Source organism: Chanos chanos, chromosome 9 (assembly GCF_902362185.1).
Source record: "Chanos chanos chromosome 9, fChaCha1.1, whole genome shotgun sequence".
Classification (NCBI taxonomy): Eukaryota; Metazoa; Chordata; class Actinopteri; order Gonorynchiformes; family Chanidae; genus Chanos; species Chanos chanos.
In genome coordinates, this window is record NC_044503.1 from 25,075,413 (window position 1) to 25,102,942 (window position 27,530).

Below are 27,530 nucleotides of genomic sequence, written 5' to 3' on the forward strand. Positions count from 1 at the left end.
ATCTCATTGATTTCCATTTATTTGCTTCTTTCTTCCACATCGAGCTGTCAGAAAATCCTCCACTTCCACCCTAGACATGTGTCTGGCTCACTCATACTTTATTCTACATACTCTTTATATTTCCGAGGCCAGCCAGGCGTGGAATGTGAATTATCCGTGTCTTCCTCAGACGTTTTCTTCAGATCAGGTCTTTTCCGTCAGCAGAGCGGACCTTAAGATATACTAGCGAGTGTTGTTTTTTTTTTTTTAAGTGCCAGCCGCAGCGTGGAGAGGTGAACCTGCTCGTCTCTACGGCTCTATCTGAGACACGCCTGTAAGACCCAGGGGTTCAGAACCGGTTCACTACACGGATTCAGCTGCCCCGATCAGATTACACTCCTCTCCGAAAAAAAAAATAAAAACACCAGCTGCAGACCCGGTCAAAAATATCATTTGGGGGCACAGACATTACGCTGTGCATGACCAGTGACATCTTCCTAGAGCGCGTGAACTGTGCGTTTCGTTATCAACTTTAAATTAGAAATTGGAAAATCGCTTATGTTCAAGAAATCCCCCCCCCTCTCTCTCTCTCTCCACTGATGGAATGTTCTCGCCGGTGAAATCCAATAGCCGCGAGGGATTAGAGAGCTGTATCCCGATTAACTCTCTTTCCTCTTTCTCCTCTTCCTCCTCCTCCTACTCCTCCTCTCCTTTTCCTCTCCAGCGGCACGCTTTTCCTATTCAGCTCCCTTTCATCTGCGACGTGTATGATTCATCGCACGCTCCCATAGCGAGTTCCCTCTGTAGGCCCTCGTAGTAATTCAACACTGCAGTGGTCTTCCCGTCCCCAAAAGTACTCAATACCTCTTTTCTTTTGGGATTTCCCGTGATACGACTGCTTTGGTGTTCATTAAAGCAAATGTGACTGAGACCTACCAGAAATTCTTTTTATTTGTTTATTTATTTATTTATTTATAAAATAAATAGATTACATATGATGCCTCTGTCCTCAGTGGAGCATCCATCTCTCGCTGTTTGGTTCCAGCCGCAATCAGTTTCCTCCCCCTGGGCAGAGAGGAAATTGTCGCCTTTTTCTTGTCATTGCCTCGTTCCCACCTCCATGCCAGTGTTTCAGAATATCACAGGCTTTCCGCGGCTTCCTGTGCGACCGGCACAGATATTCAGATGTTATTTGTGTGTGTGTGTGTGTGTGTGTGTGTGTGTGAGAGATCGTTTTTTGTTTTTTTTTGTTTTATTCATTTTCATATAACAAAAAAACAGCAATGAGAATCAGCAGGGTGTATAAACAAAATGGGGGAAAAAATGTAAGTCACAAAGTATGTAACTCTTAGTCAAAGTCATCCCCTTTCACTTTTTTTTTTTTTTCATTTTATTTCAGCTCTGAAGGCAACAGATTTAAATGTAAGCCTTTTCTACCAACAGCTCGGCGATGTGTCACTGTTACACTGGGTTAATTATAGCTTTTACCACATCAGCTGCCTGCACAGAACACACACAGAGCCACGGATGGTCCTCTGATGTATACACCACCTGTAACTTACCCATCTCTTCCCCTCTCTTTTCCTCTCTCCTCTTCCCCTGTCTTCCCCTTCCTCTCCTCTCTGTGGAGAAGTGGGTAACAGCCAAAGCATCTGTCATTCTCTCACAGAGATTAGCGCGTTAATACAGTCAGCTGGAGTGTGTGTGTGTGTGTGCGTGTGTCAGCGGGGGAGGGGGGAGGGGGGCATTAAGTGTCAAGTGAAGCCCAGGTTCTGATAATAGCACAAATCTTATCGTTTCTCCACCGCCTCCCCAACAACCAGCAGCCAGACTGCAGACTATAGCAGGTACAACCCTGGGTTATTCCTGAGGGAACTGTGGTTTAGGAAGGCTATAGTAGAGTGTGTGTGTGTGTTGGGGGGGGGGGGGGGGGCTGGCTGGCAGCAGAGATAAAGCAGTTCACCAGAGTGCTGAGTAAGGAGCGAGGGACTGCATGGGTAACTCACGTCGACCGGCGGGCCAGGGAGCTTTGGCAGAGATTCAGCCATCACTCCAAATTAAAGGAATATACACTGAGTGTGGGGAGGGGGGCAAGTCACAGTCATTGATATATTATCCAGCTGACTTAGAACACCATCACTATCCTCTTCACCATCATCATTATCATCATCATCTCTCTCTCTCTCTCTCTCTCTCTCTCAGCCTCTTTTGCATATAATCAGTTGAAGTGGTTCCTCTTGTCTCCATCTTCTCCTTTTTAACAAATTTCCAACAGTGCTGAGCACTGCAGTTTTGCACTGAAGAGCATCATAAGAGATTTCCCCTTTTTCCCGCTCAAAATTACATTGACGCGGAATCAGTCGCATGGGGGGTTTCCTCGCACGCCAAGGTGTTGAAACTCACTGAAAACTACACGTGCGCTAGCTGTACATGCACTCCGATCTGAGCAAACATCGTCAGCTCGACGAAAGCGAGGCGCGCGAGCGCTTTGTGTTACCGCCGCGACGTGCACGAGCGACCCGCGTAGCTTCAAAGCAAAAGATGACATCACCCCCCTGGGTTCTTCAGAGACTGCAGGACTTGGCTGCAGATCTCACTCCACCTTCTTCACTCCGTTGACGGCCCGACGGACGAACGGCGAGACACCCCCCACCCCCTACCCCCCCCCACCCCCACCCACCCATCCAAGAGCTCCAGGATAAATCATTAATGCTTCAGACAGACAGAACAGAGAACTACGTCCATCAGGACCAGCTGCCACCCCACGGCCCACGGGCAGCTGCTTCCAGCACCATCATCTGCTTTTTGCCCCACCCCCCCTCCTTTTTTTCTAAGTTACCAATTAATAAGTAAATATCTCAAAGCACCACTGGAGCCATAAGGTGTGAATGTGTACTGAATGCATGTGACATTGGAAATTGGATTTTGGATTTTCACTTATTTATTTGTTTATTTATGTCTTTACTTATGTATTTACTTATATGGCTCAAGAACAAAAACGCTATAAAGATCATATCTTTAATCGTTAAATTCATTGCTGAAGTATGAGTGAGACATTCTGTTAAATCGAAACAATTTTTTTTCCCCCCAGTCTTATCTCATAAACAATGAAGAACTGATCTCTATTTCTCTAATCCCTATTACTCCTAAATCTCTACTTCCTGTTTCTTTGGGTAAACATATTTGTCAGTTATGACTTAAGTTCTTTCGCTGATTTATTTTTGGGGGGCACAGCAAGGCACTGAGCAGGGATGGTTCATATTTCTTTGTCATTTTGCATCGTATTAAGGGAAAGAATCTTTTTTCAGGTCCACCACAGACGCCTTTAAAATTTGTACCATCTCCTGTGCTGATTTCCGATCTAAAAAAATGTAATATGACTATGCCTCACGTCAATTTGCTGTTACTTCAGTTAATGGCGTTCTGATTTATTTTTTTGCTGAGTTTATCTCCTGGTTGCCTCAAATTTGTCTCCCCGTTCAAAATTGAATCTCGCTTTGAGTCACGATTCACTGAAAAGCTTTCAGTTCTTCATTTCCCATGAAAGTCCACAAAGACCAGATCACGGAGAGCGCCTTGTCTGGAGTTTCAGTGAAGTTGTGAGTTTGTGAAACATCGTAGCCCATAACTAGCAGAGGAAATCAGGTTCCCTCTTCGCTCTGTATCACCAGTGATTCCTTCTTCAGAAACTGTTCCGTAGACACACGTGTGCAAGTGATGCGGGTCTTTTCGCTTACGGCGATATGCTGCTGAAACGCAATTACACTCCAATCACAGAATGCTTTGTAGGACATGTTCTCTCTCTATCTCTCTCTCTCTTGTTGAGTAAGAAATCTCTTGCCGGTCCTGGTGGGTCTGGATTCTGTTGGCAGGAAAGAGCCCTGACGTCCTCCTATAAATCACGGCCGGGAGAAGGATGCGGAAACTCGTTGGAAGAGCCGAGGAATCGATCGATAAAGCGAAAATGTAATGCATGGATGGAATTTAATAAGACAGACGCCCGAGGCAGGTTGGACCGGACTCTAGCGGGGAAGGGAAACGTTGAGGTCTTCCTGCGCTCCGTCCTTTTTTTGTAATGCACATGTAATGTTTCTAAATTGTTTTAAAGTTTCTAACATAATTGTGCGCAGCCCTGAAACTGAATGTAGATCGGGGCATATTTGGAGTTCACATTCAAACTAGTTTTGAAAGAATACTCTGTGGGCTCTTGGAAACCCTTTTTTTTTAATCTACAGATTTTTTCAGGTTTTAAACCAGTTTTACAGCTTTGAAGCAGCGATGCAAATAGCTCGATAATTACGTGAATGTGGATATTCAGTTGCATCCCAGTCATTGTGCTGGCTTGTGTTTGTTTGCTCTGTTTGAATCAGTCTTTGAGTTATTGTGTTTACCTTAGCATCCTCTGTAAAATAAAGAAAAAAGTAAAAAAGAAAAACCCGCACAGTCATGGTGTGATGTCATCGTCCCCTTTGGGAGCTTAAGGCCTCTATTTTGTTTGCAGCCTTAGAAAGGGCATTCGATGAGACTGAAGCCAAAAAAAAAAAAAAAAGAGAGCGAGAGCGAGAAGGGTACCCTGGCTAAATATGCAAAGAGGGAAAGATATTGAGTGCCAGCAGTGCTGGCGTTTTTCTTTTCTTTTTTTTTCTTTTTCTTTTTGTTTTTCCACTACATTCTGTTCTTGTTCACAGATTGTTTCTGGAGTCCTGTCATATGGATTTGGTCAAACTTTGGAAACTTAATACAGTCCACAAGCAAGAGTTATCTCACTCACCAAGCGCATGATGCGGTGCTCTTCAGAAAGAAACAAACCAAGAAAAACAAGAAAAAAAAAAAAACAAGGAGAAAAACTGATCCAAACGATCTATCCAATGTATGCATTTGCAGTTTCTGATTTGCTTGCTCTCATCTTTTATTTTTGAGCAAAGTGCAGCCTTTGCTTTTTCAAGTCATTTGTCAAACTCTTCATAATTGTAATTTGACCACACTTGTCTATGAGGAGATAAACCAAGTTCATGACCTTCCTTAATGCTCCGCTTAAACATCGTTGGGTTTGTTTGTCCCCTGTTAGTGGCATGTAAAGCGGACTGCTGATGCAGGGTCTAGTGTGGTTCATCTGTTTTCATTGTGGGAGACTTGGCAGGCCAGATCCTGAGGAGATGAGCTGAGACCAGTTCTCCCATCCACTCATCCACCTAATGAATTGCCATCAGCTTCCTTCTCCCTCCAGATCACCCAAACACACACACACACACACTCACACTCCCTGTATGGCTGAATCCACTGCATAAAACATCCCTCCTTGTGTCTGACTCCAAGTACAAGGTCACGAGACTATCCAAGATAGAGTGAGTCTGAGGGAACATTATGTTTTTATTTGAGGTCAGCTTTTCACTGAATCCTGAAGTCCCCTCATCCCAACATCCTTCTGTAGTCTGTCATAACAGATTGGTTTCCCCCCATGCACTGATAGAAATGTACCTTCAAGAGGACAATGCTTTCTAGGTTATAATGGGGGAAAGATGCTATTGGCCATTAGAAAGATTATAAGTTGTCTAGATTTCAGCTATGCCGTATTCTCGACGAAAACGACAAGCTACAAATTCTTACATCGGTGCACTGCCTGTCAAGCTGTGCCCATAGCTAACTCATTACTTCTAACAGACCCAAAACAGGCCTGGGACTACATGGTACATAAAGATCTAGTCCATTATTTTGATTCTTACCGCCGTCCTGGGTAGAGGACTGACCGACATTAACACTCACCCTTTAGATGTGGCCTACTTTTTTTTTCTTTTTTTTTTCTGAGGGCTCTGTGTTCCTTGACCACTGTGTTCCAGGTAAAGATCTTTTTTTTTTTTTTTCTCTCTCTCTCTGTCTCTTTTTTTTTTTTTTTTTTTAACAGGAATTCAGCGGGGGGTTTGGTTCCCTCGCAGTGTTAGTTCAAAAAGAGGCTGAGTGTATTTCAGTTTCTGCTCTAATTTGGGGGTTTCATTTAATTTTGTTGTTTCCCAGTAATGTTACTTTTTGACCTTTGTGACCCCCTTTTACATCCACGAGTATTTGGATTTTTTAATGTCCTTATCACTGTTGTTGGAGAAATGAGAGAAGGCCTCTAAGATGAGAGAAGGCCTCTAAGATGGGAGAAGGCCTCTGTAAGTTGAAAGTTAACAGAAGAAGTCCTCGGCGTACAAAAACAAAAAGGGAAAATGCAAGGATAGCAAAACATGAAGGCAAAATAAAAGGGTAAAATCTAGGATAGTGATAAGAAAACATAAGCAATGGTTGGGATACAGCTGCTTCAGCATTCGGTTCGCATGAGCTAACCCAACGCCTGATAATTAACACCTGCATTAAGGGTAAAGTGTCTGGGGTGAAATTGGGGATACGGTTGGGTACTCGAGGTAAACTGAGGACACGGTTGAATATTATTTTTTATTTAACCAAATAAGGACACTCCGGAAATAATGGCGTATGGAATAACGAATTCTGGGAAAATCTGGGGAAATTTCTGGAAGCAAATGGGTTGGACAATGCAAAATACCGATGATGTAAGGGGTGTTACCATACAACCGTATTATGCGTTTATTGGTTACTTAGATTTAGCATACAGGTAAAAATTTTAGATATAAGTGCATGAGTTTCTGTATTATTTTTAGTCACTCCCTGGGACCTGACTCAGTTTGTTGTATTTTGATTCACTGTTGAATGCAATAAACTTACACTGCATCGGACTCCTGAAGACTTTGACTGCTTTTTGAAACTTAGACTATATTATTAAGAAGAAGAAGAAGTAGGACTCTGAGTGTGGAGAAGGGACTCGGTCTTATCTGGCCCAGACCTGGGAGTCTCTCCCACATTAATTGGCGAGCCAGCCAGGAGGGGCACGGGGAAGCCGACCGCTTGGACGGGCCTGCTCTTTGAATCGACAGTGGCCACATAACAAAGGTAAGCAGAGCCTTTTTAATAGAAATCTGCATTTTAATTGTCGAAATCAAAGGCAGTGGGTTCGCCCAGGCCAAGGCATGAACTAGCCCCTCCTCTAAAGAACCTAAATTGGAAAAAAAAAAAAAGAGTCTGATGCAGTGAAATGTGTGGATGAGTATGTGTATGAGACTAACAAAGACATTGTTTGTATGCTGATAATAATAACACAGCACTGTGAGTATTGCTTTTGAGTTAAAAATTATACTTATTAGAATACATAAGAGTATACATATTAAAATATAAGCCTAGACTTGCTAAGGGGCCCGTGAGGGACGGCAATCTAGCTGCTGCTAAGGGGCCTACGGGACGGCAGCATTTGTGTGTCAAGCCTAGACTTGCTAAGGGGCCCGTGAGGGACGGCAATCTAGCTGCTGCTAAGGGGCCTACGGGACGGCAGCATTTGAGTATTTGTTTGTTAAGCCTAGACTTGCTAAGGGGCCCGTGAGGGACGGCAGTCTAGCTGCTGCTAAGGGGCCTACGGGACGGCAGCATTTGAGTATTTGTTTGTTAAGTCTAGATTTGCTAAGGGGCCCGTGAGGGACGGCAATCTAGCTGCTGCTAAGGGGCCTACGGGACGGCAGTATTTGTTTGTTAAGTCTAGATTTGCTAAGGGGCCCGTGAGGGACGGCAATCTAGCTGCTGCTAAGGGGCCTACGGGACGGCAGTATTTGTTTGTCAAGTCTAGATTTGCTAAGGGGCCCGTGAGGGACGGCAATCTAGCTGCTGCTAAGGAGCCTACGGGACGGCAGCATTTGTGTGTTTGTCTGTTAAAACTAGACTTGCTAAGGGGCCCGTGAGGGACGGCAGTCTAGCTGCTGCTAAGAGGTTTATAGGACGGTGACCTTGTGGGAGTGAGTGAGTGTGAATGTGCCGGCAATTGTATGATTGAATGGAATGAATGGAAAACGAGTCTTATGTGCTGAATAAATTAAGAGAATGGATATATGAAAAAGCAGGGAGCACGGGGGTACCATGTATAACCTTTTGTACAAAAACATGTCTAATAAGGTGTGATCAGGAGGAGAGTATTGTTGTAACTAATATTAAGATCATCAAACAAAGGTATACATTTAGAGTAAAGTTAAAAGCAATCTGGCCAGTTTCACAAGATATAAATAATGAATGGAGTACAGATTACAGAGTCATAGAAATAGTAAAGGTCTATGTTGGGGATTATGTAATTTGGAGTACGCATGGAAGAACAGCAGAGAAAGAATTGAGGTTGTTAGAGGCACACAGCCCACAAACACGGTCTTCTGATATAGAGAGTACAGCTGTGCAGGAACCGAGAGAGGGTGAGGCTTGGTTAAGTATTGCTACGTGTTTACACTGCCAGAAAGAGTACGCACACTATCATCTATTCAATTACAAGGGGCCGGCTAAAGCAACGGCGTGTCCGCGTTGTGGGGATATACATTATCATACATATGCCCAGTGTATTTGTTGGGGAAAGTTGTAGGAAGTCGTAGAGAGTAACTGGGAAAGTTGTTAGATTACATGACGGAGTGGGAAAAAAGTGAGTCATTTGTGATAAGAAAGTGGAGACAGTGGGTGATTGAGGAGGTTGGGACAGGCAGGTCAGAGCTGATTGTAAAATCAGACTTGCGCGTATTGGTAACTGCGGAGGAGAGTTATAGGGTAGGAGAATTAACGTTCACTTTAATGAAAGCAGCAGTTAGAGGCTTAATACCAGCATTACAGCATGTGGGTATAGGATTAAAATGGAGAAATGAGTGGATAACAATAGTGAAAGTATATGTAGGAGATTTGCTTATTTGGAGCACGTTGGGAACGGCAGCAGAAAGGGAATTGACAGTCTTGTATAATTATTATCCAAGGGGGTTTGTATTAGATCCATTTTGTCAGGTGCCACATAACGATATCCATAGGGCAGATAAGAGCGTAAGATGTAAGTTCTGTCGTAAAAAGCATGCAGTAAGTTTTTGGCATCTCAGGGCACGGGAATGTGAAAAATGCTCTAGAAGTAGTCTTCGGGCTAGCACGTGCCCATGTGCATGCATCAAAGAATAAACGGATGAGCGAATAACGAAAAATACTAAGCATTGTTGTTTCCTTGGCCACATATGTATAATGTTTATGATGAAGAATTAATGAAAATAAAGCAACATACGTATAACGGCACTAAAGTATTTTTGTCTTTGTTTGTGATTGCCTTCATGCTGTTGTGGGTTGCCGCACTTATTTGGATAATTGAATATAAAAGGAACATGATATAAAGACGCTGGGGATACTAATTTTTTTGAGTTTTTCAAAGAGTGAAATATAACAATCAGCTGGTGTTGTGTACAGGCAGGATGAGCAGCTTATCAGTCTAAAGTGACAGCAACTTACTAAGGAGGAAGATTTAAGACAGGAGCAGGCAGAGTTCCCAGACATTGAATGAGCTGTGACGTAGTGGAGGCTGAAGGAGGCAAGCGCTTTGTAGCTGATGATAGAGAGGTTTTGTTGAAAATAAAAATAAAAATCCCGACAGCACTGTAGCCCTACTGTTAAATTAATTTTTTGGGGGTACCAGAAAATTTCTAATTGATTAATCTTAGATTGTAGATAGCTAGTGATCCACATAGAGTTGGGTGGGAAATAGAATCAAGGACTAATACAACTAGATCTGCAGCTGGTCCAGACGGCTCCGAGAGGTAGAGCATTAGTTTTGGTGTTAACTGAAAAACAAAACCTAAAATTGCGAGAAAGGTTGTTGCGTAGGTCAAGATTAGAAATATATAGGGGTTCATATAAGGGTATCTGAGTATTCGGGAAAAAAAAAAAAAAAAAAAAAAGGGAAAAAGGAAAATTAATGGATATAATGCTGGGTGCAAAAGAAATAATTATGCCAAGAGAAATTATAATTAAGAAACATCCACTTCACAAAAATCAGATTCTAAAATGCATGAAAAAGTGGAATAAAAGAACGAGTGGTAAACTGCAGTGGCCGATTGAGGGAACATTTGATGTGTCAAAATGTTTAGAAGTAGAGGTAAACATAAAACACCACAAGGCCCAAGACACTAGTGATAAGAGGGTTGGCAAAAGACACAAAGAGAGGGAGGTGCTGGCATGGTTTATGGGGGAAGGAATAAAGATGCGTGCTAAAAGTGGTAAAGGGGTTAAAGGGACACTAGGCACAGTTAAAGAGGTTCCAAATATGGACAAAAAGGTTGTGAGTGAGGAGAAAGAAAGAGCAACAGAGATACAGTTAGGGCCCACAGCACCAACATGGCCAATAACACCCCCACCTTATCGTGATGGGAAAAAATCCTTTCACTCTGGAATGTATCCAATATTGCCTATGCAGATGCAGGAAGAGGGAAAGCTTGAGGGAGAGATAGAGATAGGTCCCATAACTGGAACAGTTAGATTTAAGGGACACTCAGCTGACATACTCACACCTGGGAGGGTGCGCACACACACCCACACCCACACACACACACACACACACACACAGGCACACATACACAGCCTCAGATATCACAACAGGGCAGGCCAAAATACACACAAGCCCCTGCAGGCACAGATCAACTCATCCAGTGGAGCAGTGGAGAGGAGGAGGAAGCCAGTCAGTGGGAAGATACACCGCCTCTCACTGGTGGATATGGGGAAGAGCAATCAGGAAGGACCGACACAGAGGAGCCCCGGTCTGAAGTGAGGTCGCCATTATTGGATAATGAAAATGTTGAGTTCGCACCTGCACGCGGGGCAGAGTTTGCTGAAGAAATAGCAAAGAGACACATGCATGGAAGCAGTTATGGGATGGGAAATACATCAACGCCCGAAAAAAGGCCAAAATTCACAGAGAGAATTATCACTGGAAAAGTGCATATAGAGAACTTGGAAGAGGCCTGTAAGAGGGAAGAAGCAAGAAATAGGAGACAGCCACCGCTGCAGGAAGAGCTGCGCAAAATGACTGAACAGACAGAGGAGCGGATCAGTCCACGCGATCAGGACAACCGTAGCCTGAGTTTAGGGGAAGGAATGACATTAAGAAGTGGACTGATAGTCAGTGGAGGACACATGAGGCCAAGATGTGACGAGCGAATGGAAGAACAGAGGTCAGGTGACATGTATCCACTAATTGTCAAAAGAGATGGAGAACAGTATGTACCCTGGTCATTCATGGATATGCAGACATTGGCCAATAAACTGCCCCCACTAACTGAAGGAGCAAGCAAATGGATAACAGCTTTAGAAGAGAACACGGGAGGATCAAAGTTGGCCTTAGGTGACATTAAAGCCCTGTTGATGTATACAGCTGGTAAACAGATAACTAACGATATATTTGCAGAAGCAGAGGTGCCATTGGTCACCAGAAGTAACAGCTCAGACCACCTGAGCTTTAATCTCTACAGAACAGCTATTTGGGCAGCTATGAGAAAACAATATCCTGAAAAAATGGATCCCTCAAAGCTGGAGGAAGAGAGGCTAAAGGATGATGAAAACCCATTAAGATTTTTACACAGCTTCCAGCGAAAATGGAAAGAAGAGACAGGAAGCCCATGGAATGCAAATGCTACTACTGAGAGTTTGTTCAAAATGATGGTCAAAAAGAGTATGCCATCTCAAGTCCAGCAGAAGCTGGAGAATGTGGTAGGGTTGATGAAGATGAGATGGCCAGTGTTTTCAGAACACATAATTCATCATGTGGAACAATACAGGAAGGAGCAGAGGAAACAAGAGGAAGAAGCCAGGCAGCTGACTAACAAACTGACACAGCTGCAGGTAGGAGAGCTTGTAAAGAATGTAAAAAATAAAAAGAAAGAAGAAAAGATTCAAGCTCCAGTGGTGACACAGGTGGCATCTGCTCAGCAACCGCCAGTGCCGCCACCACAAATACAACCACCACCACAAATACAACAGCCGTCACTGCCACAAGTCCGTCAACCGACGGTCCCATTGACAACCATACCTGCTGCTCCGGTGCAGGTATTTGTGTCAGGTTATGGACAAAGGCCTAATGGAGGTCGGGGAAGACGACGAATGCCTCCACAGAGGACGGCAGCGGCAGGAGGCAGACCCTCACAGGCGCCAGGCGGTGTTGCCTCACAAAATAATGGATATTATCAGCATAATCCACAACAAGGGCAACAACAAACACAGAACTGGCAAGCACAACAGGGGCCGCCTCAGGTAGCGCAATGGCAACAGCAAGCTCAGACCTGGCAGACACAACAAGGGCCACCACAAGTAGCTCAATGGCAACCAACAGGAACAGGCCAGCAAGCCAGTGAAGTCTGCTGGGGATGTAATCAAGTAGGACACAGACGTAGGGAATGTCCAACCAACCCATGGACAGGCCCTGCTGCAGAGTGGTCATTTTAGGGGGGCCCAGAGAAGCCTGTGGGGGAGCCGATACTACCAGCCATTTCAAAGCATCCTACGGAACAACCCACCATACCAGTAAATATTGGTCAACAGGAGCACGTATTTATGGTGGATACAGGTGCAACACATTCATGTATTGGAAAAGAAGGCTCATATCTCCCCCTCTCTAAGACATCTGTAAAAACAGTCGGCTTCTCTGGGAAACCACAAGTTATACCCTTAACTGAGCCCGTTCCAATGATGATTAACGGAAAAGTAATCATTGCACCATTACTTTATTCAGCCAGCACACCCGCCAACCTTTTGGGAAGGGACATCTTGTGCTCATTGAAGGCTAAAATATTGTGCACACAAGATGGAGTTCATGTAGATTTTCCAGAGGAAATCGTAAGCTCCATGATGTCCATGTCCAGTGCAGAAGAACAACGGATGGATCACCCAGTAGCATATTGGTTACGAATAATACCTCAAGATTCAGCATTACGTCAACAATGGAAGTTGTGGAGACCTTGGGTGCAAGCCCAATTAGAAAAGGCAAATGATCCAAGAGTACCGCTTCATTGTACAATGAAGTTTGACGGGGAACAGACAGATAGAGAATATGAAGAGTGCTGGAATGAGGATGTCAATGGACTACGACCTTACATTACAGGCGAAGACATATATGTAGGACCTCAAGGAGCAGCAGCAGCCGTGACACTGCCAGCACAGTTCCAGCAATGGTTTCAGGTTCAGGATTCAGTACCCCACGTAACACTAATGATCGCCGAGGGACACGAATCACATGAACTGGGACCAATGATTAAAAAAGCATTACAAGTGCAGGAGTGGCTTCTGACTGATAATCCACTAATTCACATCTCACCAGACAATCAGTACATTAGAATATCAAGTAAGACACATGATCAGAGTATAGCTGAAAGGGTGTTGCTAGAAAAGAGAATAATAACACAGATGTCACTCACAGTAGAGCAGGAGACATTGCTACAGCAGGTACCAGATGGCCTATGGACAAAGCACAAGACTGACGTAGGCCTGGTTAAGTCTGCAAAGCCAGTAAAAATAAAGCTAAAACCAGGGATAAACTTACCATATAAAAGGCAATATCCACTTACATCACAGGCAATAGAAGGCATTAGGCCTACCATTGAGGGCCTGGTACAGGCAGGAGTCCTGGTCAAAACTAATAGTATATGTAACACACCAATTTTTCCTATTAAGAAACCGCACTCGAATGATTATAGATTAGTACATGATCTAAGGGCAATTAATGCCATTGTGGACGCAGAGACCCCCATTGTACCAGACCCTCACACATTATTGTCAAACATTCCACCAGGTACTCAGTGGTACACAGCGATTGATTTATGTTCAGCATTTTTTAGCATACCACTGCATCCAGAGTCACAATATCTTTTTGCATTTACTTATCAGAGTCAGCAGTATACTTATACTAGGATGCCACAGGGTTTTTGTGATAGTCCAACTGTTTTTAACAGAGTGCTTTCTGAGGATTTGCAGCATGTAAGCATTGACAGTACTCTAATTCAATACGTGGATGACTTGTTAATTTGTAGTTTCACCAAAGAGCAATGTGAAAAAGACACAGTAGCAGTGTTGCAGGCATTAGCTAAGGGGGGTCACAAGGTAAGTAAGGATAAACTGCAATTATGTAAACAAGAAGTGGAATATTTGGGGAGGAAGTTATGTGGGGATAAGAGGTGTATTGCACCCTCACAAATAGAGGCTATTACCAAAGCACCCCAACCGCAGACGGTGGGGCAAATGCTCTCCTTTCTGGGTATGGTTGGATACAGCAGGCAGTGGATTTGTGATTATGCCTTTAAGGTGGCTCCATTACGGGCCTTAATTAAAGCAGCGGGCCAAGTAAATAGCGCTGCCCCATTACAGTTGTCAGCTGAGGCCGAAGCTGCCTTTCAACTCCTAAAGGGGGAGCTGCAAACAGCTCCAGCCCTGGGTTCCCCCGATTATAGTAAACCATTTCACTTGTATGTGGCTGAGAAAGGGGGATATGCCAGTGCTGTATTAATGCAGACCACACCCACAGGTAAGCAGCCGATAGCTTATTATAGAGTCAAGTTAGATGCTGTAGAGCAAGGATTGCCACCCTGTTACCAGGGATTGGCAGCTGCAGCGTTTGCGTACCAGAAAGCCTCCATTATCACGATGGGACATCCTGTAACATTGTATACGTCCCATCAAATGCATGCTTTATTAACCAGTCCACGTTTTGTATTAAATCATGCAAGGAAAACTGGTTATGAAGTAATTTTGTCAGTACCTGAATTAAATATACAGCGCTGTACTACTATTAATCCAGCATCTAGAATGGTGACACCAGATGAGGGGACACCACATGATTGTGTACAGGTCACGGAGGCCTTTCTTAAGGCTCGAGAAGACTTGTTTAATCAGCCTATAGACGCTGACCTTACTTTATTTGTTGATGGGTCATGCTTTAGAAATACTGAAGGTAATCACGCTGGTTATGGCATTGCTGAACTCAAAACTGATGGCTCTTTGTCTCAGATACAGGTGCAGAAACTTGACCAGCCGTGTTCTGCCCAGATGGCGGAAATTAAGGCATTAACATTTGCATGCGAATTCGCAGCAGGTAAACGAGTCAACATTTACACTGACTCAGCATACGCATATGGGGTGTGCCATATTTATGGTAATATTTGGAAGCAGAGGGGCTTCTTAAGAGCGGATGGTACACCAATTGTGCATAGTGAGGCAATCTCCCACCTGCTGAAGGCAATGCACTTACCTAAAGCAATAGCTATCATTAAGTGCCCAGCTCACCAAAAAACAGATACTCTAGTGGCAAGGGTAAACAACTTTGCAGATTAATTAGCACGACAGGCAGCAGTTGGTTCAAGTTTTGTTGGGGTAATAGTAGCAGAAGAGGTTGGTCCAGCAGGGGATGTGGCATCCCTTATTCAGGCACAAGAGCAAGCCAGTGTATATGAAAAAAGTGTGTGGTTGAGACGTGGGGCAATCCGAAAACAAGATGACCCAAATCAAGGACTATGGCGTGGTCCGGTAGGACATTTTGTTGCACCTGCATCACTTGTTTACACATTAATTCATGATGCGCATGGTCAAGACCATTGCGCAAGGGGGGAAGTTATTAGACGCATCCAAAAGGTTTGGTGGTCGCCTTACTTAACAGAAATGGTGGATCGGGTTTTACATGATTGTGAAGTGTGTGCACAGTATAATAACAGAAAAGCATTTTCAGCCCCGATAGGGCATATTCCGCCACCAGATGGCCCATTTAGACATCTCATGATTGATTATGTAGACATGATAGAGAGGATTCAGGGCAAAAGGTATGTCTTAGTTGTGATAGATAGGTTTAGTAGATGGATTGAAGCAACACCCACTAAAGGTCCAGATGCTAGTTCAGTAGCAAAATTTTTGTGTAAAGAGGTGTTTCCAAGGTTTGGGATCCCAGATAAGATTAGTTCAGATAATGGACCGCATTTTGTGGCTGAAGTGATGGCAAAGGTTACTAAGGCTTTGGGGATACGGCAGAAATTTGGATGTGTTTACCACCTCCAATCGCAGGGCATGGTGGAAAAAGCAAATGGCAGTTTGAAAGCAAAAATAGCTAAAATATGTGCAGATGGTAAAATGAATTGGGTAGAAGCACTACCTTTGGCATTAATGAGCAACGAGAATGCAAACTAACCAAACGCATCTAACACCGCATGAAATGCTTACGGGTCGACCCATGCTTGTGCTTTACCTCAGAGGGCCCTATCAAGGTCCGCCGCTTGAGCAACTGGAAAGAGAATTGACCAGCTATACGAGACATTTAACTGTCATACACAAAGTTATGTTTTGATAGGTAAAAGGTGCCACAGGAGGAAGGTGGAGAGATATCCCAGAAGATCTGCAGAGAATTCAGCCTGGTGAATGGGCGTACATAAAGGTGTTCAAAAAGAAAGCAGAATGAACCCAGATGTGGAGGACCAGATATGGTGGTATTGGCAATACTCACAGCCGTCAAGGAAGAAGACATGGAGTAATGGTCATGCCATATCTTGGCTGAAGTGATCTCATTCGGTCAAGTCCCAGACAGAATGAGATTCCCCTATCCCATTCAGAAAACAATAACAACGAGGAAAATGAGTCATCGAGGGAGAAGATCCACATCACTGTGCGTCGTAAGTGCTAGTAACCTCTCCACAGTGATGACCCTCTACGATACACAAAGTATCTGGGTTGAAGAGAACCAAAAACATCACATATGATGTCTGTTTGTTAACTGTTTAATTGACATTTGAGCCGGGTCCCTGTAATCGTTGTTAAACATTTTAATTGACTAATCATAGTTTGTATATGCTCAGAGAGCCAGAATTGTCACCGAGAATCTGGCCGTTGCCGAAAAGGGTCTCTGTTTACAATGTAAATAGTTAACTCATATGCTAGGGATAGAAACACAGAGTGGCTTTTACCCACTCCCAGACAAAAGGGAGGGGATGTTTTCCACTTCGTGTTATTTCTGCTGATTGTAATCCTCCGAGTGATAGTCACCGCTTAGGTGATCACTTAAGTTCCTTGGACAGCGTCTTGCTGCCGGAGCGGGACGATTATGGTCAACAGAAAGAAGGGACAGAGCTGCATTATATAACAATTCATTTTACTTTTTGTGTAACGAACTATAATGGACTATGTATGCGTTGTATGACAAATATCACAGGTATGATGTGACTTAAAAGTCACAAAGGGGGGAATGTTGGAGAAATGAGAGAAGGCCTCTAAGATGAGAGAAGGCCTCTAAGATGGGAGAAGGCCTCTGTAAGTTGAAAGTTAACAGAAGAAGTCCTCGGCGTACAAAAACAAAAAGGGAAAATGCAAGGATAGCAAAACATGAAGGCAAAATAAAAGGGTAAAATCTAGGATAGTGATAAGAAAACATAAGCAATGGTTGGGATACAGCTGCTTCAGCATTCGGTTCGCATGAGCTAACCCAACGCCTGATAATTAACACCTGCATTAAGGGTAAAGTGTCTGGGGTGAAATTGGGGATACGGTTGGGTACTCGAGGTAAACTGAGGACACGGTTGAATATTATTTTTTATTTAACCAAATAAGGACACTCCGGAAATAATGGCGTATGGAATAACGAATTCTGGGAAAATCTGGGGAAATTTCTGGAAGCAAATGGGTTGGACAATGCAAAATACCGATGATGTAAGGGGTGTTACCATACAACCGTATTATGCGTTTATTGGTTACTTAGATTTAGCATACAGGTAAAAATTTTAGATATAAGTGCATGAGTTTCTGTATTATTTTTAGTCACTCCCTGGGACCTGACTCAGTTTGTTGTATTTTGATTCACTGTTGAATGCAATAAACTTACACTGCATCGGACTCCTGAAGACTTTGACTGCTTTTTGAAACTTAGACTATATTATTAAGAAGAAGAAGAAGTAGGACTCTGAGTGTGGAGAAGGGACTCGGTCTTATCTGGCCCAGACCTGGGAGTCTCTCCCACACTGTGGAATTGTCTGACATGACAGGAAATCGTAAAATATGGCAGGTACGTGTGTCAACAATGACAAAAAAAAAACAAAAAACGAGGGTCAGATTTGTGTATACTATGTATCCACAGCAAATCTCCGTGCAGACTAGGACAAGTTTTCATTTGTGTAAGTCTATCAACGGACAGCCAAGCCTCTCCATAAAAGAGTGTTTTGCAATCGCTTCAGTAGGAGGGGGAAAAACACAAATTTGTACTCGCATGAAAACAGATGTTCCACTAAGATAAACATTGTAGTTTGATTTCCACTCACTGGGTCTGTTGAGGATTTTTGGCCCGTCGCCCGTCTCTTTATGTTTCCTATGATTTGGAAAATATCGCAACCCTGGAGCCCCACATCTCAGAATTAAAAAAAAAAAAAAGTCATTCCCTGACAACAAAAAGAATTTCAGATACTTTGAGACCTTGGGTGCAGATTTTGTGAAGGGACCGACCGCTTAATCGCTTTCAGCACGTTTGGCTGAACTGCTTGCTTATGGACTGCTCACCTCTTCCAAAAAAAAACAAACACACACACGGACCGATGACGTTGTTCAGTAAACAAGTCACGGAGGCGAAAACAGGACCGCAGAGATGGCGGCGTAGCACAGCGCGAACGAGCCAGACGTTAAACCCATACGTTGGGGAAAGACGAGAAGCCAGAAAAGGTTTGAGGTTCTCCCAAGCCCACAGGTTCTCTTTGTTAGCGGCTTAACGACGGAGCTGGTAGGCACAGGTAACTAATGTTTCTCTGAAGTGCCTAAGTGAGACGAAAAGAACGAAAGAAAGAAAGATGGGGAAAAAAGAAAGACAGAAAGCAGCTCGCTCGTGTTTGCTCGGAGGAAGCAGATGTCAGTCATGTCCTCTCTCTCTCTTTTTTTTTTTTTTTCTTTTTTTCAGTTTGAGTTGGTAGGGTTAAAATAAGGGGATTCATTTTTAACCAGTGATGATTCATGTGGAAATAAGGAAGGAGATGCAATACTGTCTGTGCTCCAACCCACCAAAATCTTCACAAAACTTCTTGTGCTGTTTCTTCATCACGTATGCCCCCCCCCCCCCCCCCCCCCAGGGTCCATTGCTCTTGACATACCTCACACGCTTTTGTATCAAAACATTTTGTTGCGTCCCTCTTGTTTTTGTTTTCGTATGAACTTATTTTGCAAGGTGGTCTTTCTGTTTGGACTTGGGTCTGTAGCTTAGTCACGTTTGAGAGAGTATATAACAAAAAATGGAGAGAGGGGGCCAGTGACTCCAGTCAAGAATGTGCTTTCTGTGCAATAAATATTCATACGATTATCCTCGAAGCGTATGCCTCATTTAACAGAATTCCACTATTAACAAGACACGGCGGGGGTTTATTGTGCTTCCCGTGCGAATGCCTGTCTGTAAAACGTTCTGCCTCATCACCAGTCACGAGACGTATGTTTCCACTGCAAATAGCACCATTAATGAATCATAGAACTCAAGAGGGATCTCCCTGAGTCGCGGAACAGGCTCCCGGGCCCAACCCAGACCCGGTTCCTAATGTCCCATTTAGTCTACTGGGTCAGAGTTACTTGGCCTGACCCATCTCAGCTGTCCAGATTACCCAGATCTGAGCCCCATCATGCTGGGGCGGTACACACAGTGCCAAACAGATGGCTGTACATGTCCCCTCTCTCTCTCTCTTTCACTCTATCTCACTCTCTCTCTTTCACTCACTCTCACACATACACACACTCACTCACTCACACGTTCTCTCTCTCTCTCTCACTGTCGTCTATAAGCCAGAGTAGAAGAGCCCGTCTATTAAGAGGAGGATTCCTCACAAGAGCTTTGCTCATTTTTAAGCCTCTCATTCGATACGTAGTGACTCAGCAGCCTCTCTCTCTCTCTCTCTCTCTCTCTCTCTGTCTCTCTCTCTCACCTCTGTTTGATCCCTGTGGGAGGGTTTCTCTCTAAGGTGCCAGCTGCACGGTCCTTTCCACCGTATTGGCTAATTGGGATGAGGACATCCCAGGGGCTGCAGATGGGCGGGGGCCAAGCATTTGAGTGAGCGTCCTGAATATTAATTACAGCCCTACTCTGCATAGGATGGATATGATTAACCTCACAGACCAAGGGATTAGCATGTAGAATGGTACACACACACACACACACACACCCTCTCTCTCTCTCCCTCTGCCTTTCTCTCAGTATTCTCAATATTCTCAGAAGATTGTGTAATTCTGGAGAAGGACGTGACCTTTAAAACACCAATAATATTTGATAGATGAGAGAGGCGTGCAGGTGTAGACACAGACATATATTCTGATGAAATAGCTTTCATAACACACATACACACACACACACACACACACAAATAGAGGGGCAGATGTGAGTTATCTCTGAATTTCAGGCGGCATGACCATCAGAACTCGTTAGAGTGGTGCTTAAGCAGTCATGTGACGGACGGTAAACGTTTGAGCTATAACACTGCATTGGAGTTGTAGCGTCAGTCTGGTTCCTTTCTGGAGATGAGCCATGAGAAACATCCATGATGTACCAATTAGTCGAGCTGATTGCGCTTCTAGCCACTCAACTCAGGTGGGTGGGGGGCTGGGGGGTAGCCTGTAAACAAGCATCTCAAATTGTAAAGCAGAGGACAGATATTCACAATCCCATTTGCAGTGCCCCAGACTACGGGCAGAAACATCTAAGGAGAGTACAACTCTGTGTGGAGTGAAGTTAGTCCCTGGGGTGTTGGGTTATCTCTTTGTGCTCATGACCTGGCAGTGTTTGGTAGTAGAGTTCGCCCGTCCGTCCCTTAAAGCAGGAGGAGCTGTCCCCACAGCGTAGGTTAATAATCAGGTCGAGCTGCTACGAAGCCATGGACAGCTTTAATAACACTGTGCCTACAGAGCTCCTATGTTCCTTTTCCCTCGACTCCCATTCCCTATTGTCCTGTCCCTCCTACTCCTTTACCCTTAACACCTCTCCCCTTTCCTCCTTTACCCTTAACACCTCTCCCCTTTCCTCCTTTACCCTTAACACCCCTCCCCTTTACTCCTTTACCCTTAACGCCTCTCCCCTTTCCTCCTTTAGCCTTAACACCTCTCCCCTTTACTCCTTTACCCTTAATGCCTCTCCCCTTGACTCCTTTACCCTTAACGCCTCTCCCCTTTACTCCTTTACCCTTAACGCCTCTCCCCTTTCCTCCTTTAGCCTTAACACCTCTCCCCTTTACTCCTTTACCCTTAATGCCTCTCCCCTTTCCTCCTTTACCCTTAACGCCTCTCCCCTTTCCTCCTTTAGCCTTAACACCTCTCCCCTTTACTCCTTTACCCTTAATGCCTCTCCCCTTTACTCCTTTAAACTTAACACCTCTCCCCTTTCCTCCTTTAGCCTTAACACCTCTCCCCTTTACTCCTTTACCCTTAATGCCTCTCCCCTTTACTCCTTTAAACTTAACACCTCTCCCCTTTACTCCTTTACCCCTAACGCCTCTCCCCTTTACTCCTTTAGCCTTAACACCTCTCCCCTTTACTCCTTTACGCTTAATGCCTCTCCCCTTTACTCCTTTAAACTTAACACCTCTCCCCTTTACTCCTTTAAACTTAACACCTCTCCCCTTTACTCCTTTACCCTTAACGCCTCTCCCCTTTCCTCCTTTAGCCTTAACACCTCTCCCCTTTACTCCTTTACGCTTAATGCCTCTCCCCTTTACTCCTTTAAACTTAACACCTCTCCCCTTTACTCCTTTAAACTTAACACCTCTCCCCTTTACTCCTTTACCCTTAACGCCTCTCCCCTTTCCTCCTTTAGCCTTAACACCTCTCCCCTTTGCTCCTTTACCCTTAATGCCTCTCCCCTTTACTCCTTTACCCTTAACGCCTCTCCCCTTTCCTCCTTTACCCTTAACGCCTCTCCCCTTTACTCCTTTACCCTTAACACTCCTCCCCTTTCCTCCTTTACCCTTAATGCCTCTCCCCTTTACTCCTTTTCCCTGGACTCATTCTCCCTCTACTCCTTTCCCCTCCAGTGCTTTTGCTGCAGACTAAATCGGTGTGCCGATATTATTGGCCGATATGAGCTAATTGCAGATGAACCAGTATCGGTGTTTATAATGGCCAATTAATGACAATTAAAAAAAGAGACAAAAGATGGATCCTTATACCATGTTATGACATTCATGTCAGCCATGCCTGGATTTGCTGCAGTAGCGTGAAAGCCAGTACAGTCAGTCAAACATCAGAATTCCTTTCAACGTCATGGTAGTTGAGTGGTGTAGACTAAGCTGTTGACAAACTTGTTTGTAGGTTTATTTATGAAAGAGAGTGGCAGTTCTTCCGAGTAAACAAACAACAGTCCTATCATTTCTCTCTCGTCACTTCTAAAAATTCTCTGGCAACATTGCTTACAGCAGCTTATAACACTGTCCATTACTAAATTAGGTTACCGACAAAGCTAGCTAATGTTATGTTTATCTGTGGAAGACCGCTAACATTAATGCGTGATCAAACTATAGAGTTTAACTTATTTTGCCTAAATGAAGCAGTGGTTAATATATCTATGATTCGCATGTCTGTAGTTACAGTTGGTGCATTGGAATTATTAAACCAGAGGGGACACGTAAATAACCATGAGCTGAACAAGTATCTAACATGGCTTGGTATCCAAACAAGGTTATCTGGTTATCTCTTTCAAACGTGTAGTGTGAAATCTCAAAGCTGCAAATCCTCATTGCAGACAGTAATGTAGTATTAGATGCATTCAACAGCAGCATTTACGCTAGGTCACTGTATCAGTGTACTTCGTTATTTATCAAAACTTAAATACATTTTGTTGTACTTTCGTTCTATTAAGTACTATTTATTACAATAAATCAAGTTTATTTTTAAGTTGTATTATGTTGTGTTATCTTAGTGAGGACTCTTAAATACCTAGACATAACAAAATGTTAGGGAAATCTTTGTTTATTTTATGTGTTTCTAAAGAAAAAAAGAATATCAGCTGATATATCATTATCGGATTTTTAAATCATCAAATATCGAAATCAGCATCGGTCTGAAAAATCCTATATTGGTCAGGCTCTACTGCAGACTGAGGAAGTCTGATCTTGTGTATTATTGATTGATGGTTACTCTGAGAGGTACTCGTGCACACACTCACACACACACACACACACACACACACACCCTTATGCATCTATAATCCTGTATACCCCACAGAGATGTTGAAGGTCAACGCTCCAAAATGCTTCCACCCCATGATTTCTCATTGATAATAACATAATGACCTCACCACTCGAGAGTGGGAACCAATCTGGTCCTTCTAATGGTATTAACCTTACCCGTGAAAACACATGCCTCATCAGTCTAATATATAATCACACACGGTCAGTTCAAACACTGGCCTCAGCCTTAACGCCAGAATCCCAATGAGTAACAGGCCTGAGAATAGGTTTACTGTGGTTATGTAATGTGTCTGGCACTTGGACAGCACCAAGTTTGATTCAGCAGGTGCGATTGGTTCACAGAGTATATGCCACAGACAACTCTAAAACGACCTCTGACCTCGGCCTCCGCGATATCCTGGCTCTAAAGGAAAGCTCCATATGTTCCCTTCTCTTTTTAATCTTGTGATACAAACTTGAGTCCATGAATCGCAGCGGTAAAAAGTGCCAACGTTTTGCAGCCAGCTTTGATTCTGTGCCACAGGGTCTGATCTACTAAACCCTGAAAAGTGTGTGTGTGTTCGTGTATCTTTTCTTTTTCTTTTCACTAGCCCATTTCAAACCGCATAAACAGCCTTTTACACGACGCACGAATCAGAGGTTACGTTATTGATTATGCATATGCAAATTTGTTGACACGCTCAGACGTTATTGAGGGAAAGGAGTGGGGGATAGATCGAGGGAAGGAGGGAGGGGAGGAAGGTTGGAAGGAAGGATGGGCATTTGGAGAGTCAGATGGAGTAGGTGCTGAAAAAGACTGAATGAGAAAGCAGGGAGGCTACAGCCAAGGCCAAACCAATGACAATGGCATGAATATGCAACGTTCTTGGAAACGCTGAAAGGAGTTCGGATTCAATGGCGCAATCCAAGAACTCGGACCGCTTTCAAATGGGGAACAGAGCACACTGTGACTGTCATTTTTTTCTCTTTTTTTTTGTCGATAAGTTGAAAATGTGTCTCATATTGTTGGGTTAAACATTGCGATTTAGCTTTAACAGTAATAATGGGGGATTGGTTTGAAATAGCCGCAGGGATTTTCCTGGGAAATCGATCCCTGTCTGTTTCTCGGATTACACACAAAGACACACACACATATGCATTCACACTCATTCGCTTACTCATTTGCTTACAGTCTCACTCGCTCACTCCCTGTCTCTCTCTCTCTCTCTCTCTCACACACACACACACACACACAGAGCTCCCCCAGGGGATCACACATACACACACACATATACTGAACATAAAAAAATCTAATCCTTAAGAGAGCTGTTTATGGAACATGGTTTGGGTATCTTTACTAAACAAACACAACTTGGTCAACAACAGGATGTTTCCCAGATGAAGTCATCATGTCATTTTACATTTCTCTTTCTTAAAAATGTACTTTTCTCACGTTTGTTCTTAAAATGCCATCTTAAAGATTTGATAAGGGTTTTTTTTTATGGTATGGTATATGTATTTATGTAGATATTGCTTTCTAATCTTTTTTCTTTTCTTTTCTTTGCAGGTTTCAAGTGCCCTGTCTGTTCCAAGTTTGTACCCTCAGACGAAATGGACTTGCACCTCGTCATGTGTTTGACCAAGCCCAGGGTCACATACAACGGTAAGATTCACATTTTTTTCCCCAGGGTATCGCTCCCTTATCACTCACGGACAGAACAGACCCAAAGGTGTTTGTGTTTTTGTTTGGGAGATAATTGGCAGTCCGTTGAGTTCGGTTTTGGTTTGGAAAATTGACTGACAGCTTAATCGAAACCCGCGCACACCTCAATAATTCCGCGTCATATCTCGCTTTCAGGTTGTCAGGTTTCATCTCTGCACCTGTCCTCTCAGAAATAACGAGTGGTTTATTATCTTACGATAAAAGGAAGAGTTGCTGAAACTCATGAATGCTTAAAAAAGAAAAAAAAAAACCCTGTAGGCGTTTAGAAAGCAGTTTAAAGAAAAACAAAAAGTATGAAATACTTCAGTTATGCTGGTGAGATGATCCTTAAAGGAAAGAAAAGAACTGGACTAAATTTCATTCACTTAAACAGCTGTTTACATTAATTATGTAATTATATATGTTTAGATTAGGAATGCACTCAAATCAAATGCTAATTTTGTACCTGTTCAGAGAATGTAACATTGACATCTCTTATATTTCTGGTTCTTTTTCATCCGAGCTCAGAACATAATAAGATCCATTATACTGTTGACGCATTCTTTTTTTCAACAAGGCTTCATTTCGAATGAAGTCACTTGTATGAGAAGTTTGTATGACAAATAATGACAGGTTCAAATGACAGAGGAGAACCAGTTTTGACATCTTTAATACAATGAGATTAGAGGCAGATTTATCGTGATAAATTATAATCTATGCAAACTCAATCTGTTAGGCACCCACCCCCTCCAGAAAAAGAAAGTTGGAGCCAAATGTCCTTTTTCACCCCTGCTTTATTTCATATTTGCCTTTTGTGCAGTCGAATTGTTGTGGTCGTGTACCTGTCTTATGTATGGTACAATACTAACGTGATTTTTCTGGAAGGTCTTTTATCCTCTGAATTTTGGATGAAACATCCTTGTAGAATGCACAAGAAAACAAGTGAAAGCCTCAGTAAAGAAAACAAAAATGTATTTTGGGTGCATGCTGTGATACTCCTGATACACAGCCGTTGATCTGGACCAGGCCTCACCATACTGCTCTCGATAGTTAGTTAGCATTAGCCTCAGGCTAAAGCATGCATTTCTATGGCTCAGGAGCACTCCTTCTACAGTCTGTCCCTGTCTCAATCCTAACTCCCTTAGATTGTCAACAGTCTCTCTTTCTCTCTTCATTTTAACACTCCTCTTCTGTTTCTTTCCACCTTCTTTTATGGGTGCAGAGCTGTGTGTCAGACAGGTTGTAAACTTGTGGTAAATGGGTACTGTGCCACACTGGCAGACAGGACCCTTTTTGACCCTCTCTCTCTCTCTCTCTCTCTCTCTCTACCCATCAGTGCAGTAATGTCTTAATCATAGTTGTTTTTACAAGGCTTTGTCATGCTTTCGGGAATTGTCAGTTTGCATAAACACTCTTGGGGTAATAGAGCTTGACTCCATCACTGGGGAATGTGCCAAACAGACAAGGGATTTCACAAAAATGAAAATAATAATAATAATAAAATGACAACTCAGCATCCACTTACGCTAGAAGCTCGCGGCTAGCTTTCTCATGCCTTTCGTTATGAACCAAACCTTGCAAAAAAACGTAACGAGATATCTGAGGTTTAACGCTTAGATTAAATATTTACCATACCAAGTCACTCATTCTGTCTTTTATCCTGGTTTTTAGGTCTTATCACGGACTGTGGTAGCTCAAGGACGTGGGTGACATTGTTTTAGCCTCCTGCTGAGCACACAGTTTTACCAAGAAAATTCTAAACCGATGTGATAAACCGTCAGTTTGGAGTTTTGAGTCATACATAACATCATATAAACTTTGCTTGAATATATTTGTCATCTGTAACAGCATAAAAGGTTTATTTCAACTTAATAATCATCCCAGCTCGTAGGCACTATTTCCTTCTCTGTGTGTGTGTGTGTGTGTGTGTGTGTGTGTGTGTGTGTGTGTGTGCGTGTGTGTGTGTGCGTGTATGTATCATGTGTTTATGTCTGTGTTTGTGTGTGTGTGTTTGTATGGGTATATGTATATGTGCGTGTTTGTGTGTGTATGTGTATGTGCGTATATGTGTCATGTATTTATGTGTGTGTAAAGACTGGTAAAGCACTTTTTTCTGTCATTTTTGCATGAGTAAACCCCATGGACCCTTTTACATCTCCCACTGCTGGAGGCGCTGACCTCCTGGGGCAGTGATCTAATCCTGTGTGTTTTCTCATACAGAAGGGACGAGAAACCTCTGCTGTTCTTCTCGCCAGCTCTCTCTGCCTTTTCAGCCTGTTTTTTTTTCTTCCTTACTTAAATGTCAGTTCTTTGTTTGTCAAAACCAAAAGTCCCAGAAAGGGAAGTGTCAGTTCTCCAATTAGCAGTTTGGAGGCAAAAACACAAGACCAAAAATTGCTCTCCACAGATACTATCATATAAGTAAACATGTTGAGGTAGACAAAACTTTTCTTTGGCATAACAAAAAAAAAATATATATATATATATATATATATATATATATATATATATATATTTTTTTTTTTTTTGCTTTCATCAGTAAAAGTTGGTTGGTTTTTAAACTAGCTGCAGATGCTTACATGCACGTATATTAGTCCTAAATTACATGACAGCAGAAGTGCCATCTGGTCCAAGTACAGACCTGGAAACACTGGCTGGTCACGTTTGAGTATTGACTGGAGAAGCCCGTGTCCACGGTCAGTGTAGTGAAGATGGCACGTGCTGGCTTGCCGTGTATTTGGTCTTATAGGTGACAGCATTACTGCAGAGGGAACGCGACATCTCGTTTTTCACTGGCAGGGGGCAAAAAGTCGTTCATCATCTCGACGCAGCACGTG

General features: G+C 43.2%; 1 protein-coding gene across 2 annotated transcripts in view; it reads left to right on the forward strand.

The window, feature by feature from the left end:
* The window catches only part of znrf2b (zinc and ring finger 2b), a 63,371-nt gene that overhangs the window by 16,239 nt on the left and 19,602 nt on the right, over positions 1-27,530 (forward strand). For both annotated transcript variants that reach the window (XM_030783794.1, XM_030783793.1), the window contains exon 2: positions 24,559-24,654. In XM_030783794.1, coding sequence (XP_030639654.1) covers positions 24,559-24,654 — 96 coding nt within the window. The remainder of the gene's footprint in view (positions 1-24,558; positions 24,655-27,530) is intronic.